The sequence below is a fragment of the Cherax quadricarinatus genome, chromosome 3 (assembly GCF_038502225.1).
Source record: "Cherax quadricarinatus isolate ZL_2023a chromosome 3, ASM3850222v1, whole genome shotgun sequence".
Classification (NCBI taxonomy): Eukaryota; Metazoa; Arthropoda; class Malacostraca; order Decapoda; family Parastacidae; genus Cherax; species Cherax quadricarinatus.
This window is the reverse complement of record NC_091294.1, coordinates 26,743,636-26,763,647: the sequence shown is the minus strand read 5'-3', so window position 1 is coordinate 26,763,647 and position 20,012 is coordinate 26,743,636. Positions and strand designations below refer to the sequence as shown.

Below are 20,012 nucleotides of genomic sequence, written 5' to 3'. Positions count from 1 at the left end.
ATATTTTACTTGAGTCCTGCAAATGGGAAGTACAATGTCTGCATTTCTAAGGAGGGGTTTGGGATATTGGCAGTTTGGAGGGACATCTGAACTGTCGTATCTGGGAGCCTCTGCAAAGACACTGATTATGTATGAGTGACGGTGAAAGCGTTGAGTGATGATGAAAGATTTTTCTTTCATTTTTTTTTTTTTTTTTTTTTTTTAATCACCCTGCTTTGGTGGCAAATGGCCAATGTGTTAAAGAAAAAAAGAAATTATGTAAATATTATGTACAGTGGACCCCCACCGTTTGGCGGCTGCAACCTTCATGAAATCCAACTTTTGGCAAGTTTTTTCGCCAAAATTTAGCTTCGCGGTTCGTGATTGGACTCGTGATTTGGCAACCGTCTGGTATGCATCCACCTGGCATCCCAGCATCAGTGCGCACACAAAGTCAGTCTCCCACACCATTCACACTCAGTGCCATTGTTTACCAGCGAGTGACCATCACCCCACGGGTTCATACGATACATTTCATAATCTATTGTTTTTTGTGCTTGCAACTGCTAAATAAGCCACCATGGGCCCAAAGAAAGCTCCTAGTGCCAGACCTTTGGTAAAGAAGGTGAGAAACATGATAGAATTCAAGAAAAAACTCGTAGCAAAGTACCAAAGTGGAGGAATATCCACTAGGAATTTTTATTGACCTAAGAAAAGCTTTTGACACAGTAGACCACGACATCCTACTCCACAAACTTGACCATTACGGTATAAGAGGCCATGCGCTTCCTTATTTCAAATCTTACCTTACTAATAGGTATCAGTATGTTACCATTAAAGACACAGCATCAACAACACGGCCACTTGATACTGGAGTTCCGCAGGGAAGTGTCCTTGGTCCCCTGCTCTTCCTCATATACATCAATGATCTTCCAAACGTATCCCAACACCTGAAACCCATTCTCTTTGCTGACGACACGACTTATGTCATCTGTCACCCTAATCTTGCCACCCTCAACACCATTGTTAACGAGGAGCTGATCAAAATATCGACTTGGATGACAGCCAATAAACTTACGCTTAACACTGACAAAACCTACTATATTATGTTTGGTAGCAGAACAGGAGATGCACAAATTAACATTAAGATCGACAACACTCTAATTACCAGACATAATGAGGGCAAATTCCTAGGCCTATACCTTGACAACAACCTGAATTTCAGCACCCATATCCAACACATAACCAAAAAAGTATCCAAAACGGTTGGGATCCTCTCCAAGATACGATACTACGTGCTGCAAAATGCCCTTCTCACACTATACCACTCACTTATTTATCCATACCTCACCTATGCTATTTGTGCTTGGGGATCAACTGCAGCAACACACCTAAAGCCAATAATAACCCAACAAAAAGCTGCAGTAAGAATAATCACTAAATCCCATCCCTGGCAACACACCCCCCCACTCTTCATAGATCTAAACTTACTCCCTGTTCAGTACATCCACACTTACTACTGTGCAATCTACATCTACAGGACCTTAAACTCCAATATCAACCTTGACCTAAAACGCTTTCTTGATAGTTGTGACAGAACCCACAGGCATAACACCAGACACAAACATCTCTACGACATTCCCCATGTCCGACTAAACCTTTACAAAAATTCAATGTATGTCAAAGGCCCTAAAATCTGGAACACCCTACCTGAGAACTCTAGAACTGCAGACACATTCATCACCTTCAAAACTACCATTAGAAAACATCTTATCTCCCTGATACACCCCATCAACTAACTACACGAATACCACCTGGTGGTTCACACTTACACTCACTCACCCATTTGACCATAAACAGAAATATTAATCTCAATCTTAAAGTAATGAATCCTATGATACTCCAATACTGAAACTATGTACTGTGCCAAAACAAAAGCATTCACATTGCTAAACTCACAAACTAGTATTTAGTTACTTAGCCATAATACCAACTTACCTCATAATTTGTAATATTTTAAAATAAAGAATTAAACTAAGTCTGCCCGAAATGCCTAGCCATGCTAGGCGTTCTAGTGGTACACTCTGTAATCATTATTTAACTACATGTAAACCACACAACAACCAAATTCTGTAAATTCAACATTGTAATCTTTATAGAGAATAAACTTTGAGGAGGAAGAGAGAGGGGAGAATTTGCCTTCTTCAGTGTATCAGTGATTCTTCGATATGTTCAATACTAAAGCAGCAGGTATCGATTAAGGCTATTGTGCCAGCCAGCGATAAAGTGTAGAATTAACAGTGTAGCAAGTTAGTTAAGCAATTAAGCAATAGAAAAACGACAAAAATAACTGTCCAATGTTGTTGGTGTATAGGGCCGCTGAACATATGCCACCCTGCTATCTTGCACCACCCTAAACCTCTGCCAGCATCTCCTCCATCAAACTAATTAAACTAACATCTCCTCCAAGTAAGTGTAAATATAAAAAAGTGTAAGTATAAAAGTAAATATAAAAGTGTAAATATAAAAGGACCCGAATGGAAATAAGTCACTCTGACTTTTTTTAGTTATCCTAGGTGCTTTACACATGCTGCTATGTATGATAATCTATGTAACTGTATTTATGTTTGCATGAATAAACTTATTTAAAAATTAAAATGTAAATATTTCTTATTTATAAATTATGTACATTGTTTCAGTGTGAACAGAAGTGGTGGCCTCTGTTGCAGCCTCCACCACCACTAATATGTACGGCTTCTCTCAGTGGCCCTTATAAACCCAACAACAACAATTCCTCCACTTACCCTCACATTCATTATGACACATTTTATTCATTCTAGAGTATATATCATGGTTCTATGTTATTAATATTGTTTATTATGTCATAATAGATGAATTGATGAATTAGAGGCCGGTCTTGTCTAACTAATTTATTAACTTTCTTCAGTAAAGCTTTTGAGGCTGTTGACCACAATAAAGAATTTGATATTATTTACTTAGATTTTAGTAAGGCTTTTGATAGAGTTCCGCACCATAGACTGTTAAAGAAAGTGGCAGCTCATGGCATTGGGGGAAAAGTGCTCTCGTGGATCGAGTCATGGCTCACTGACAGGAAGCAGAGAGTGTCCATAAATGGGGTTAAATCCGAGTGGGGATCTGTAACAAGTGGCGTTCCACAGGGATCAGTCTTGGGCCCGTTGTTGTTTATAATATATATCAATGATCTTGATGAGGGAATTACTAGTGATATGAGCAAATTCGCCGATGACACAAAGATAGGTAGGATAATTGATTCAAACGTAGATGTTAGGGAACTTCAGGAGGATTTAAACAAACTCTATTCTTGGTCAGAAAAGTGGCAGATGCAGTTCAATGTTGATAAATGCAAGGTTCTGAGGCTTGGGAGTGCCCATAACACTAGTACTTATAAATTAAATGATGTAGAACTTAGCCATACAGATTGCGAAAAGGACTTGGGGGTTATGGTGAGCAGCAACCTTAAACCAAGACAGCAATGCCTAAGCGTACGTAATAAGGCAAATAGATTACTGGGATTTATATCAAGAAGTGTAAGCAACAGAAGTCCAGAGGTCATACTGCAGCTTTATACATCATTAGTAAGGCCTCACCTAGATTATGCAGCTCAGTTCTGGTCTCCGTATTACAAAATGGACATAAATTCGTTAGAAAACATTCAGCGTAGGATGACTAAATTAATACATAGCATCAGAAATCTTCCTTATGAAGAAAGATTGAAGACTCTTAAGTTACATTCACTTGTTAGACGAAGAATGAGGGGAGACCTGATCGAAGTGTATAAGTGGAAGATAGGTATAAATAAAGGGGATATTAATAAGGTCTTGAGGATGTCTCTCCAAGAGAGAACGCGCAGTAATGGATTTAAATTAGGTAAGTTTAGATTTAGAAAGGACATAGGAAAGTATTGGTTTGGAAATAGGGTAGTTGATGAGTGGAACAGTCTACCTAGTTGGGTTATTGAGGCTGGGACTTTGGGTAGTTTCAAATCTAGGTTGGATAAGTACATGAGTGGGAGGGGTTGGATTTGAGTGGGACTTTCACATCAGAGCTTATTTCTTGGGTGGCATTGAAAATTGGGTTGGGCAAATGTTTTGTTAGTGGGATGAATTGTAAAGGACCTGCCTAGTATGGGCCAGCAGGCCTCCTGCAGTGTTCCTCCTTTTCTTATGTTCTTATGTTCTTATAAGTAAGCCATAGAGATGGTATTAGCATCATATTGAAGCATAATAAACTCGCCTCCCTCTCCTCACCTACCTGTCTTCCATACACCAACAAGAGTCAATAAAGGTTAAGTGTGATGTTAAATGTTCATTTATCCATTTTATTAATGCTTTATATTTATTAGTCATTGTTTTCTTTATGTAAATCTATATTTAATCTTTAAAAAAGAATTTTTTTGTTAATACCTTTGGGTGTCTGAAACGGATTAATTGGATTTCCATTATTTCTTAGCGGGAAAATGGATTCACCAATAGTGAATTTTGCCATTCGGCAGACTCTCTGGAACGGATTAATCATGAAACTCGGGGGTCTGCTGTATATTATGTATGTTAAGATTAAATAAGATTTTAATACAGTTAATCACAATTATCTTGTCTAGTTTTTAGTAGTTACTATGTACTAGGATTAGTTTTCCCGAAATGCCATGGTATGATAGTGGCTTTCTTTGTACTTAGCAAACCAAAATTGTAATTACACATTGTAACCTTTACAAAGAAATAAATCTATCTGTCACATGATGTGCTGCATAATCTCAGTTCATATTCATTGCTCATTATGTTTTTTTTTTTCTAAAATAATTTTCACGTATGTTTGTTGGGGTATTAATTTTAGGTAACATCTAAGAAAATTTTATTTCATTACTAATTTTTATACTGTTCCAAGAATTGCATTACATTATCTTTTTTGTTTTTTAACACGTCGGCCATTTCCCACCGAGGCAGGGTGACCCAAAAAGAAAGAAAAACCCGAAAAGAGAGGGAAAAAACTTTCTTCATCATTCAACACTTTTGCCATTATTCACACATAATCACTGTTTTTATGTTCCCAAAATAATGCTGTATATTAAATTAGACAGTGTAGCTTTCTAGTGACTGTTTTTATAACCAGATTTGAAGAGGGTAGGTGAATTGTCAGTTAGCATAGTGAAGCAACATTCAGTGCACATAACTTTAAGCTCATGATTGTACACACTTTTCATAAATGCAATGTTTGTTGGAATTATGGAAATATTTGCAGTCTAAAGTCAAACAACTTTTCATCCTTATTAATTTAGACATACTTCTCGATAACTGTCTGGATATGTTTCAGATGTATTCGTGTGGTTCATTGGCGCCTAAGATGGGGCGAGGTGGCGGTGGATGTTCAGACTGCAGATTCAAGCGTCCACCACAACTCTGGGAAAGGGCTGATGGGTAAATTTATAATAGACATTTGTTTAACTGTGTATGAAGACTTATAAACTAGAATTTTTGTTTGTAAACCCTGAAAAGAGGATACTTCACAGTTTTAAAAATTTATTTCATTCATGTTTACAACTCTAACTGGTTTAGCTGCAATGAACTATCTAAAGTGGTTGCATTTGTTTAATTTGTGTATGAATGTAGGAAAGGGGCAATAAGATATTTGTGGTTCCTTTAATGATGGTAAGTGAAACTAGCAAGTGAGAGCAAGAATTATAAGGAAGCAAGTCTGTTAATTCATTGAAAAGACAAAGTAAAATTACAGCTTAGAATGGATTTAGAAAGGGAAGATAATGTGCAGATCAAGTGTATAAACTGAAGCATATAAGTAAACAATACCTAGATAGGGGGAAGGCAACTTGTTGCATTCATGGATTGGAAAAAGGTGTATGTCAGAAGGGATTGAGGACTGATGTAAGTGTTGCAAGTATTTGGAACAGGCAGTATGTTGTTGAGAAGTGTTAAGAGCTGTTATGAGGAAGATGATGCACATATTAAGAGTATGCAGGATAGAAAGAAAATGGTTTCCAGTTGAGATGCAGCAACTTCCATCCCAGTCCCACCTTAGGGTCGACAAAGCACCAGACGATGCTATATTGTCTGATCCTTCAGGTAGAGACAAGGAGTGGAAAAAAAAAATATGAAAATATGCGGAAACAAATAAAAAAAAGGGGGAAATTACTAGAATATGAGAGAATAGAAGGTAGTGCTCTATTCTCTTGGAAGTATGCTGCCACCACCTGCTCTTTTAATAGTGGAAGAGATAAAAATAGCCTCAGTCATAGGAGAAGGGAGGAAAATACGGAGGTTGGGTTAGAGCAGAAAACCCAGTGAGAAATAATACAGGATAGTTATAACAAGATAGGGGTCCTGATAAGTACTGGCTCTTAGGGTAGCATGGCCTGAAAATTCAAGCAGTAGGCACCTTGACTCTCCCCAAAAAATTGATAATAGTATATTATTTAATTTAGCCTCTGACAAATGATGGACCTTATATACATGGCTCAAAGGGCAAAGTAAAACATACCCAGATAAAATCACTTACAATTTAATAAAAACACTACAAGGGTTCCTGAAATTGTTGGCACCAAAGAAAAAATTTTAATAGCAGCAAATACCTAAAGTCTTAGGATCATCCCCAATATTGTAGCCAAACCTGCTTGCTGATATGGAAAGTTTCTCCCCCCCACACAGTTCCCAGGGAACTCCCTTGCTTTACCATGCTGTCTGGGGGGTTACCTCCGTTGATTCAAATGCCTTGATACGTTCTTTCTTCGGGGTACTACAGATGCCCTCAAAATCTCAGATTACAAGCCTGGTCTGATCCTCCAGGGCTAGGGTGTTCAAGGTCTCTCTAGCACTATATCATTGCCTCAGTAACTCAGGTTGGCTCTGCTAATTCTCAGGCATTTCTTCTGGGGTGCCTAGTTGCTGCTAAACCTTGTTAGCTGCAGATTGATGTACATTACTAGAAAAACAAGGCTGCTTAAGCCGACAAACGGGTGAGAATGGGGTTTGGTTACAGTCTCTCACCCTCATGGTCCCTCCATTTTTTCAAACAGCACTCCAAAACCCTGTACACAGACTTTTTAAAAATTTCTACAAAAGGAGGTCAACTCACCTCTATAAACCTTATTTCTACTTAAAATACTTACTACACTGAATACTAATACAGTGGAACCTTGGCCTACGAATTTAATCCGTTCTGTGATGTTATTCGTATCCCGATTTGTTCGTATGTTGAGTCAATTTTCCTCACTTAAATTAATTGAAATGACATTAATCCTTTCCAGGCCTGGTGCAGTGTTCCTCCTTTCTTATGTTCTTATCAATTCCTGCTCTCAGGAGGAATGACAAAATACTTCAATATGATGCTAATATCATCTATATGGCTTACTTATCTATCACAATTCATCTAATTTCACCATTACTCAAGGAATGCACAACAGGTGCATCATTGTCAATGTTCAGCATCATTGTCAGTGTTCAGCATTGACAATGATGCACCTGTCAAGATGCATCGCAGTCAAGATGAGTAAATAGAATTGCCAATGCTTATTGCTTGGATATGTTTATTCTGTTAGTGGGTTGGATTTGTGAAGGACCTGCCAAGTATGGGCCAACAGGCCTACTGCAGTGTTCCTTTCTTATTTTATTATGTACCCACAACACCAATCATACCCAACCCTTCCCACTCATAAGAACATAAGAAAGGAGGAACACTGCAGCAGGCCTGTTGGCCCATACTTGGCAGGTCTTTCACAAATCCAGCCCACTAACACAATAAATGCTACCCAAGCAATAAGCTTTAATGATCCTATTTACTCATGTCCAAGTCCCACTCAAATCCAACCCCTCTCACTCATGTATTTATCCAACCTGGACAAATATGTAAGAACATAAGAAAGAAGGAACACTGCAGCAGGCCTGTTGGCCCATACTAGGCAGGTCCTTTACAATCCATCCCACTAACAAAACATTTGCCCAACCCAATTTTCAGTACCACCCAAGAAATAAGTTCTGATAACTAGCCACTCTCATATGCAAGTCCCACTCAAACCCAGCCCCTGTCACTCATGTATATTTTTTTTTCATTATTCCAATAAGTCGGCCGTCTCCCACCGAGGCAGGGTGACCCAAAAAAGAAAGAAAATCCCCAAAAAGAAAATACTTTCATCATCATTCAACACTTTCACCTCACTCATACATAATCACTGTTTTTGTAGAGGAGCTCAGAATACAACAGTTTAGAAGCATATACATATAAAGACACACAACATATCCCTCTAAACTGCCAATATCCCAAACCCCTACTTTAAAGTGCAGGCATTGTACTTCGCATTTCCAGGGCTCAAGTCCAGCTATATAAAAATAACCGGTTTCCCTGAATCCCTTCACTAAATATTACCCTGCTCACACTCCAACAACTCGTCAGGTCCCAAATACCATTTGTCTCCATTCACTCCTATCTAACACGCTCACGCACGCTTGCTGGAAGTCCAAGCCGCTCGCCCACAAAACCTCCTTTACCCCCTGCCTCCAACCTTTTTGAGGACGACCCCTACCCCGCCTTCCTTCCCCTACAGATTTATACACCCTCCATGTCATTCTACATTGAACCTTTCTCTTTAAATGACCAAACCACCTCAACAACCCCTCTTCAGCCCTCTGACTAATACTTTTATTAACTCCACACCTTTTCCTAATTTCCACACTCCGAATTTTTTGCATAATATTCACACCACACATTGCCCTTAGACAGGACATCTCCACTGCCTCCAACCACCTCCTCGCTGCAGCATTTACAACCCAAGCTTCACACCCATATAAGAGTGTTGGTACTACTATACTTTCATACATTCCCTTCTTTGCCTCCATAGATAACGTTTTTTGTCTCCACACATACCTCAACGCACCACTCGCCTTTTTTCCTTCATTAATTTTATGATTAACCTCATCCTTTATAAATCCATCCGCTGACACATCAACTCCCAGTTTGGAGGGATATGTTGTGAAGGGTTGTTGAGGTGGTTCAGACATATGGAGAGAATGGAGCGAAACAGAATAACTTCAAGAGTGTATCAGTCTGTAGTGGAAGGAAGGCGGGGTAGGGGTCGGCTTAGGAAAGGTTGGAGGGAGGAGGTAAAGGAGGTTTTGTGTGCGAGGGGCTTGGACTTCCAGCAGGCATGCATGAGCGTGTTTGATAGGAGTGAATGGAGACAAATGGTTTTTAATACTTGACGTGCTGTTGGAGTGTGAGCAAAGTAACATTTATGAAGGGGTTCAGAGAAACCGGCAGGCCGGACTTGAGTCCTGGAGATGGGAAGTACAGTGCCTGCACTCTGAAGGAGGGGTGTTAATGTTGCAGTTTAAAAACTGTAGTGTAAAGCACCCTTCTGGCAAGACAGTGATGGAGTGAATGATGGTGAAAGTTTTTCTTTTTCGGGCCACCCTGCCTCGGTGGGAATCGGCCAGTGTGATAATAAAAAATAAAAAAATGTTGTGTATCTTTATACGTATATGCTTCTAAACTGTTGTGTTCTGAGCACCTCTGCAAAAACAGTGATTATGTGTGAGTGAGGTGAAAGTGTTGAATGATGATGAAAGTATTTTCTTTTTGGGGACTTTCTTTCTTTTTGGGTCACCCTGCCTCGGTAGGAGACGGCCGACTTGTTGAAAAAAAAAAAAATTCACTTCTTCCATACTCCTCCTCCCTAATTTGATATCCAATTTTTCTTTATTAACCCTTTGAGGGTCGACAGGCCCTCTCCAAAACTCATTCTCAGGGTCGGCCAAATTTCAAAAAAAAAAAAAATTATTTTTTCTTATGAAAAAATAGTTTTTTTTTTTTCTAAACATTATAGGATAAACAAAAAAAATTTTACCATCAATACTTACGGAGATATGGATGCATGAAGTTTGCAGAAAATGAGCCGCGTATGGCAACAGCGGCGACTGCCGCTCACCCGGTAAACTTTGATTTACTTGTATTTGAAGGTTTGTTGTTTTTTTCACTATTTTATTTTTTCACATAACTTATGTGGCCTATGAGACCAAAGTAAGGTGCAATGTACATATATACACTCGTTGTATACAACACAATAAGCACACAAACATAATTATCAATATATTGTTTACAAAACTTGTTTACAAAAACAAACAATACAAAACATTGTTTATTATTATTGTTCTATAATATATATACCAATATACAGTCACTGAACATATTCCTATTAGTTCTGCAGCTTGTGGAACTCTGAAACATGGTGTCATACACAATGGTGTTTTATCTTTCTCCCTCATTCTATCTCTTTCAATCTGTCTCTCTCTTTCTATCTGTCTGTCTATCTCTGTCTCACAGGTACACATAAATACAAGTATACATAGTATAAATTACCTAGGATAACCCAAGAAATCCAGACAAAGTGCTATACTCTGCTTGAAGATGTGAGTAAAAGTGATGACACAGTCTTGTGGCTCTCTGAGACAGAGAGCTAGACGGATAGACAGATAGACAGGGAGCTTGACAGACAGACAAATAGACAGACAGAAATGTTAGTGTACCAGTACCAGTGTACTAGTGTTCCACCCTCCTCCTCCTCTTCTTCCTCTTCCTCCTCTTCCCCCTACTCTTCCTCCTCTTCCCCCTACTCTTCCTCATACTCTTCCTCTTCCTCCTCTTCCTCTTCCTCCTACTCTTCCTCTTCCTCCTCTTCCTCCTCTCCTCCTACTCTTCCTCCTCCTCTTCTTCCTCTTCCTCCTCTTCCCCCTAATCTTCCTCCTACTATTCCTCTTCCTCCTCCTCTTCCTCTTATTCCTCTTCCTCTTACTCTTCCTCCTCCTCTTCCTCTTATTCCTCTTCCCCCTACTCTTCCTTCTTCTCCTTGTCCTCCTAGTCCATAGTGTAAATTACAAGGAGTCGGCAGCTGTCAAAGTGACATATTGGCTCATTACTCTTTCCCCCTCCGGCCTGTCAAAACAATGGGGTCGGATGCTGCTTCCCCTCCTCCATTCTATCTAATTATCTTTCTCCCTCATTCTATCTGTCTGTCTATCTCTGTCTCACAGGTACACATAAATACAAGTATACATAGTATAAATTACCTAGGATAACCCAAGAAACCCAGACAAAGTGCTATACTCTGCTTGAAGATGTGAGTAAAAGTGATGACGCAGTCTTGTGGCTCTCTGAGACAGAGAGCTAGATGGATAGACAGGGAGCTTGACAGACAGGCAAATAGACAGACAGAAATGTTAGTATACCAGCAAAAACAAAGGGAGGGCGATGTTCATCTCATCTTTTGGCATCAGCTCTACCCTCATTTACCCTCATCAAACGTCAGCACTTATCAGATGTTATCTCCCCTTATCTTGTTACTGTCATGGGTGAACATTTATTATTACATATTATTATTATTACCTATTATTATTATTATGTATTATTATTATTATGTATTATTATTATTATGTATTATTATTATTATGTATTATTATTATGTATTATTGTTATCATTACGTATTCTTCTTCTTCCTCCTCCTCCTCTTCCTCCTCCTCCTCCTCCTCTTCTTCCTCCTCCTCCTCCTCTTCTTCCTCCTCCTCCTCCTCTGCCTCCTCCTCCACTTGCCTCCTCCTCCTCTTGCCTCCTCCTCCTCTTGCCTCCTCCTCCTCTTGCCTCCTCCTCCTCTGCCTCCTCCTCCTCTGCCTCCTCCTCCTCCTCCATTCTTGGAACAAGTTTGAAGAGCTTGTAGTTCATAATCACTATCATTATCATCACCAATGCTCACATCTGAGTCTGGGATTTTGGAAAATAGGAGTTTCCTCTTTGATTCTGGTACAACTGAACGACGGCCCAGCACCAGAGGTGGAAGGCTGTGGGTTGTCTGGGTTTTCCTCACTATTACCCATATTATGGTCATTAGTTTCGGTCAAAACCTCACCAGAACCTTGAAACTCATCTTCACTGTCACTTCCATCTGTATTAGAACTGTCACTGGGGAACAAAAGTGTCCCAATTCGCCGAGGAGTGAGGAACTTCTTACCGCAGGGCACGGTGGAAATTGTGTACTATGATGGCATTCCCACAATGCACCACTGGGTCCCAGATTTTTTTCCTACTGCGCACACCCACCACACAGACCCATTCTCTCACATCTAGGCTTATCAGCCTTTTCCTGCGAGATTTGAGGCCGCTAGAATTTATGCGTACTAGTACGTCAAAAACCCCTACGCGTAAGACGTACTAGTACGACCAAAACCCTCAAAGGGTTAAGCCCTGTCTAAAACCTACTTCTACTGGGAAGTAGTCTCCCTCTCTTCTACACACCCTGACCTGAGCCTCACTATCCTCATAAAAACTCTTTACAGCATTTAGTAACTTACCACCTATTCCATATACTTGTAACATCTGCCACATTGCTCCCCTATCCACTCTATCATATGCCTTTTCTAAATCCATAAATGTAATAAAAACTTCCCTACCTTTATCTAAATACTGTTCACATACATGCTTCAATGTAAACACTTGATCTACACATCCCCTACCCACTCTAAAACCTCCTTGCTCATCTGCAATCCTACATTCTGTCTTAACTCTCTTTCTTTCAATAATAACCCTACCGTACACTTTTCCTGGTATACTCAGTAAACTTATTCCTGTATAATTTTTACAATCTCTTTTGTTCTCTTTCTGCCAATCCCTAGGTACCTTCCCCTTTTTCATGCATTTATTAAACAAAAATACCAACCACTCCAACACTATATCCTCCCCTGCTTTTAACATTTCTGTCATGATCCCGTCAGTTCCAGCTGCTTTACTCCCTTTCATTCTACGTAATGCCTCATGCACCTTCCCCACACTCACATCCTACTCTTCTTCACTCCTACAAGATGGTATACCTTCCTGGCCAGTGCATGAAATTACCGCCTCCCTTTCTTCGTCGGCATTTAAAAGTTCTTCAAAATATTCTTGCCATCTACCCAATACCTCCTTCTCCCTATCTACTAACTCCCCTATTCTGTTTTTAACTGACGTATCCATTCGTTCCCTAGGCTTTCTTAACTTGTTTAACTCGTTCCAATTTTTTTTCTTATTTTCATTAAAATTTCTTGATAGTGCCTCTCCCACTCTATCATCTGCTGTCCTTTTGCACTCTCTTCACCTTTCTTTTACTCTCCATATACTCTACTCTTCATATAACACTTTTGCTTTGTAAAAACCTCTCATAAGCTACCTTTTTCTTTTTTATCACACCCTTTACTTCATTCCACCAATCAGTCCTCTTTCCTCCTGCATCCACCCTCCTATAACCACAAACTTCTGCCCCACATTCTAATACTGCATTTTTAAAACTATTCCAACCCCCTTCAACCCCCCTCCCCACACTACTCATACTTGCACCAGCCTAAATTTGAAACTACCCAAGGTTTTAGTCTCAATAACCCAACTAGGTAGACTGTTCCACTCATCAACTACCCTATTTCCAAACCAGTACTTTCCTATATCCTTTCTAAATCTAAACTTGACTAATTTGAATCCATTACTGCAGGTTCTCTCTCGGAGAGAGATCCTCAAGACCTTATTTATATCCCCTTTATTAATACCCATCTTCCACTTAGACACTTTGATCATGTCTCCCCTCATTCTTCATCTAACAAGTGAATGTAATTTAAGGGTCTTCAATCTTTCTTCATAAGGAAGATTTCTAATGCTGTGTATTAATTTAGTCATTCTACGCTGAATGTTTTCTAACGAATTTATGTCCATTCTGTAATATGGAGACCAGAACTGAGCTGCATAATCTAGGTGAGGCCTTACTAATGATATATAAAGCTGTAATATAACTGCTGAACTTCTGTTGCTTACACTTCTTGATATAAATCCCAGTACTCTGTTTGCCTTATTATGTACGCTTAGGCATTGCTGTCTTGGTTTAAGGTTGCTGCTTATCATAACCCCCAAGTCCTTTTCACAATCTGTATGGCTAAGTTCTACATTATTAAACTTATAAGTGCTAGGGTTATGGACACTCCTGAGCTTCAGAACCTTGCGTTTATCTACATTGAACTGCATCTGCCACTTTTCTGACCAGTTATTGAGTTTGTCTAAATCCTCCTGAAGTTCCTTGATATCTACGTTTGAACCAATTATCCTACCTAACTTTGTGTCATCGGCAAATTTGCTCATTACACTAGTAATTCCCTCATCAAGATCATTGATATATATTATAAACAACCATGATCCTAAGACTGATTCCTGTGGAACGCCACTTGTTACAGATCCCCACTCTGATTTAACCTCATTTATGGACACACACTGCTTCCTGTCTGTGAGCCATGACTATCCATGACAGCACTTTTCCCCCAGTGCCATGAGCTGCCACTTTCTTTAACAGTCTTTGGTGTGGTACTCTATCAAAAGCCTTACTAAAATCTAAATAAACAATATCAAATTCTTTATTGTGATCAACAGCCTCAAAAGCTTTACTGAAAAAAGGAACGGCCTATCGTGAATCCATGCTGGGTATTGTTAATCAGATTATACTTATCCAGATGGCTTCTCATAATCTCAGCTATAATTGACTAGTTATTTGCCTACAATTGAGGTTAGTCTTATTGGGCGGTAATTTGATGGTAATGACTTGTCCCCTTGTGAAGGCTTACTCAGCCCTGTAACAACTTCAGACAGTATTACCAAGGCTGGCTCCTCCTCAGGAAAATTAATGAATAGAAAAAGAAATAATAACAGACAAACATAAACACTTTATTATATAGAAAATATAAAATATAAAACACTTAAATATGAAATATTAATCCTACATTAAAGAAAATTAAAAATTAAAAATATAAATGATAACTGAATTCAACGCTAATATAAAACTTGGGTGTCTGGTGTTGGTGACACTGCTTGTTGAAATCGTAGCCGTTGCCGATGATGGGGGGGGGGTCACAGGTGTTGGTTACAACCCACTGGCTAGTTCTTCACAGTATAGCCTTGAGTATTCTATCCCGATGACAGAAAAGCAGGTTCTTTACCGCTGCAATGATGAGGGGTTACGTCCTGCAATTTCATACAGGTGCACAGGTAATTAGATCCAAAAAGGGGAAGTCTCAGGAAATTAGTCCATCTCCATCAATTCTACTCATTGATTGGCAGGTGACCCTCTCTGTCATCCAAGCTGGAAAGATAGACAGGTTACCCACTGCTTAAGAAATCACTCTCCATGATAAGTACAATACCTAAAAGATGTGGTGATTATTACAACAGTCAACTTAGAGCAAGACTGAAAGGACTAAGTTTATTATTGGTTAAAAGTGAAGCTTTCAACCAATAAATCCACTAGAATACAAGGCAGGCATGTACTTACAGTAGTGCTGGGAGCTGTGAGTCTAGTGATTACTGTTTGGACCGGAGCCCCACACGTCACCTTTCGGGGGGGGGGGAAGAAGGAGGGGAAGGGATAGCGGGAGCTAGACTGACCCTACCTTAACAAGCAGCCGGCAATCAAACTATCACTTTCGGGGTGGGGGGAAAAAGGCGGGAATAACGAGAGCTAGACTTGCCTTACCTTAACAAGTAGCCGGCAAGCAAACTATCACTTTCGGGGAGGGGGAAAAAAGGCGGGAATAGCGGGAGCTTGACTTACCCTACCTTAACAAGTAGCTGGCAATGAAACTATTGTTACTATATACTCCCTTGCTACTCCTATCTATTGAACTTTTCCCTCACACACCTGCTTTAAAAATAGGAATTATATTAGCCATCTTCCACATATCAGACACCACTTCTTTTTGAAGAGATAATTTAAAAATATTAGTTAACGGTTCACAAAGTTCCATTTTGCATTCCTTAACCCTTTGAGGGTCGACAGGTCCTCTCCGAAACTCGTTCTCAGGGTCGGCCAAATTTAAAAAAAAAAAAAAATTATTTTCTCTTATGAAAAGATAGAGAATCTTTTCCCGATCATAACGACACCAAAAGTTTGAAATTTGATAGAAAACTTACGGAATTATGCTCTCGCAAAGTTAGCGGTCTCGGCGAAGTTTACGGATCGGCGATTTTGCCCACTTTGAGCCCCATTTTTGGCCAATTTCACTGTACTAGTCGACAAAAAACATGAATATTTCGCTAGAACTCCATTTTTTCTATCGAATGGGTGCAAGAAACCACCCATTTATAAATTCAATTATCCAGTACAGTGGTCAGAATTTAGCAATTTTGCCAATTTCACACAAATTTCAAAAGATGCCAATTTCGGAATAGGGTCCAGAATAAACAAGAAAGACATTCCTGGCACTAAAATGACATTTCCTCTAGTCATTAGTCACGTCTCAAGGCCCCTCTTATATTCTTTTGCTTTCCACTTTGAATTTTTATTCTCACAAAAAATATAAGATTTACTGTTATGCAGACTACTGCATTAGTGTAAAAAATGGTATAAATATTATTGGTGCACTTGTGAAAGAATATTAGACTCACCAGTTGACGTGTATTGCACGCTTGGCACGATTTGTTTACTTTTGAAGTTTGGTAAAAATCGAACATTTCTGCTACTTTGAGCTCAATTTCAAGGCACCTTTCATTGTAAAACCAGTCAAAATCATCTCAATTTCAGTAATATGTCTTCCATTCTATAAAATGAGACCAAGAAAACTAGAATACAACAATAAATACTATACGAAAATACACTGCAAAGTCGCTGATTTATTAAAAAAAAATGGAAAAAGTTTTTTTTTTCTCATTATGCACCGTGTGCTGCAGGATTTTTTTTAGACTGTGCACACTGACCACATAGACCCATTCTTTCATATGAAGGCCTACCAGCTTTCTCCCACTAGATTTGAGGTCGCTAGAATTTATGAGTACTAGTACGTCAAAAACCCCTACGCGTAAGACGTACTAGTACGACGAAAACCCTCAAAGGGTTAAGGACCCTTGAAAAAAGCTCATCAGGACCCGGTGATTTATTTTGTTTCAGATGGTCTATTTGTTTCACAATCATTTCACTAGTGACTGTGATGTTACATAATTTATCTTCTTCAGGTCCACTATAAAAATTAATTACTGGGATATTGTTAGTGTCTTCCTGTGTAAAAACCGTGAGAAAATAATTATTTAAAATTGAGCACATTTCATTCTCTTCGTCAGAAAGTTGCCCCAAATTATTTTTAAGGGGACCTATCTTATCCCTAACTTTTGTTCTATACACCTGGAAAAAACTTTTTGGGTTAGTTTTCGAATCCCTAGCAACTTTGATTTCATACTCCCTTTTAGCTTTTCTTATCCCCTTTTTACCGTCCCTCTTAACCCTTTCAGGGTAGACAGGCTCTCTCAAAGACTTGTTCTCAGGGTTGGTCAAATTTAAAAAAAAAAAAAATATTTTTTCTTACGAGAAGATAGAGAATCTTTTCCCGATCATAATGACACCAAAAGTATGAAATTTGATGGAAAACTTATGGAATTATGCTCTCGTGAAGTTAGTGGTCTCGACAATGTTTACGCATCGGCGATTTTGCCCACTTTGAGCCATATTTTCGGCCAATTTCAGTGTACTTGTCGACAAAAGTCATAACTATTTCGCTAGAACTCCATTTTTTCTATCGAATGAGTACAAGAAACCACCCATTTACCGATTTCATCTACCCAATACAGTGGTCAGAATTTAGCAATTTTGCCAATTTCACACAAATTTCAAAAGATGCCAATTTCCGAATAGGGTCCAGAATAAACAAGAAAGACATTCCTGGCACTAAAATAAGATTTCCTCTGTTCATTAGTCACGTTCCCATGCCCCTCTTACATTCTTTTGCTTTCCACTTTGAATTTTTATTCTCACAAAAAAATAGAAGATTTACTGTTATGCAGACTACTGCATTGGTGTAGAAATGGTATAAATATTATCAGCGCACTTGTGAAAGAATATTAGACTCACCAGTTGACGTGTATTGGACGCATAGCATGATTTGTTTACTTTTGAACTTTGGCAAAAATCGAACATTTCTGCTACTTTGAGCTCAATTTCAAGGTACTTTTCATTGTAAAACCAGTCAAAATCATCTCAATTTTTGTAATATGTCTTTGATTCAATAAAATGAGACCAGGAAAACTAGAATATAGTGGAACCTCAAAAATTGAACGTATCACATATCGAACGTTTCGAAAATAAGATAATTTTTTTCAGACAAACTGTGTCCCTATTATCAAACGCGCCCCTATTTTCGGACCGCTGGGTACTGGACCTGTCCGCTGACCCGCTCTGTCCGCGTCCCCATGCACTGGCCAGGGAGGTATACCATCTTTTAGGAGTGAAGAAGAGCAGAATGTAAGTGTGGTGGAGGTACGTGAGGCATTACGTAGAATGAAAGGGGGTAAAGCAGCTGGAACTGATGGGATCATGACAGAAATGTTAAAAGCAGGGGGGGATATAGTGTTGGAGTGGTTGGTACTTTTGTTTAATAAATGTATGAAAGAGAGGAAGGTACCTAGGGATTGGCTGAGAGCATGTATAGTCCATATATATAAAGGGAAAGGGGACAAAAGAGATTGTAAAAATTATAGAGGAATAAGTTTACTGAGTATACCAGGAAAAGTATACGGTAGAGCTATAATTGAAAGAATTAGAGGTAAGACAGAATGTAGAATTGCGGATGAGCAAGGAGGTTTCAGAGTGGGTAGGGGATGTGTAGATCAAGTGTTTACATTGAAGCATATATGTGAACAGTATTTAGATAAAGGTAGGGAAGTTTTTATTGCATTTATGGATTTAGAAAAGGCATATGATAGAGTGGATAGAGGAGCAATGTGGCAGATGTTGCAAGTTTATGGAATAGGTGGTAAGTTACTAAATGCTGTAAATAGCTTTTATGAGGATAGTGAGGCTCAGGTTAGGGTGTGTAGAAGAGAGGGAGAATACTTCCCGGTAAAAGTAGGTCATAGACAGGGATGTGTAATGTCACCATGGTTGTTTAATATATTTATAGATGGGGTTGTAAAAGAAGTAAATGCTAGGGTGTTTGGGAGAGGGGTGGGATTAAATTATGGGGAATCAAATTCAAAATGGGAATTGACACAGTTACTTTTTGCTGATGATACTGTGCTTATGGGAGATTCTAAAGAAAAATTGCAAAGGTTAGTGGATGAGTTTGAGAATGTGTGTAAAGGTAGAAAGTTGAAAGTGAACATAGAAAAGAGTAAGGTGATGAGGGTATCAAATGATTTAGATAAAGAAAAATTGGACATCAAATTGGGGAGGAGGAGTATGGAAGAAGTGAATGTTTTCAGATACTTGGGAGTTGACGTGTCGGCGGATGGATTTATGAAGGATGAGGTTAATCATAGAATTGATGAGGGAAAAAAGGTGAGTGGTGCGTTGAGGTATATGTGGAGTCAAAAAACGTTATCTACGGAGGCAAAGAAGGGAATGTATGAAAGTATATTAGTACCAACACTCTTATATGGATGTGAAGCTTGGGTGGTAAATGCAGCAGCGAGGAGACGGTTGGAGGCAGTGGAGATGTCCTGTCTAAGGGCAATGTGTGGTGTAAATATTATGCAGAAAATTTGGAGTGTGGAAATTAGGAGAAGGTGTGGAGTTAATAAAAGCATTAGTCAGAGGGCAGAAGAGGGGTTGTTGAGGTGGTTTGGTCATTTAGAGAGAATGGATCAAAGTAGAATGACATGGAAAGCATATAAATCTATAGGGGAAGGAAAGAGGGGTAGGGGTTGTCCTCGAAAGGGTTGGAAAGAGGGGGTAAAGGAGGTTTTGTGGGCGAGGGGCTTGGACTTCCAGCAAGCGTGCATGAGCGTGTTAGATAGGAGTGAATGGAGACGAATGATACTTGGGACCTGACGATCTGTTGGAGTGTGAGCAGGGTAATATTTAGTGAAGGGATTCAGGGAAACCGGTTATTTTCATATAGTCGGACTTCGGTCCTGGAAATGGGAAGTACAATGCCTGCACTTTAAAGGAGGGGTTTGGGATATTTGCAGTGTGGAGGGATATGTTGTGTATCTTTATACGTATATGCTTCTAAAC

At 39.2% G+C, this 20,012-nt stretch overlaps 1 protein-coding gene across 3 annotated transcripts in view; it reads left to right on the top strand.

The window, feature by feature from the left end:
• The window catches only part of LOC128706319 (uncharacterized), a 213,413-nt gene that overhangs the window by 146,113 nt on the left and 47,288 nt on the right, over positions 1–20,012 (top strand). For all 3 annotated transcript variants that reach the window (XR_011392725.1, XR_011392724.1, XM_070090929.1), the window contains exon 11: positions 5,329–5,432. Coding sequence is in view for 1 of the 3 variants with exons in the window: in XM_070090929.1 (XP_069947030.1) it covers positions 5,329–5,432 (104 nt within the window). In the remaining 2 variants the exon portion in view is untranslated. The remainder of the gene's footprint in view (positions 1–5,328; positions 5,433–20,012) is intronic.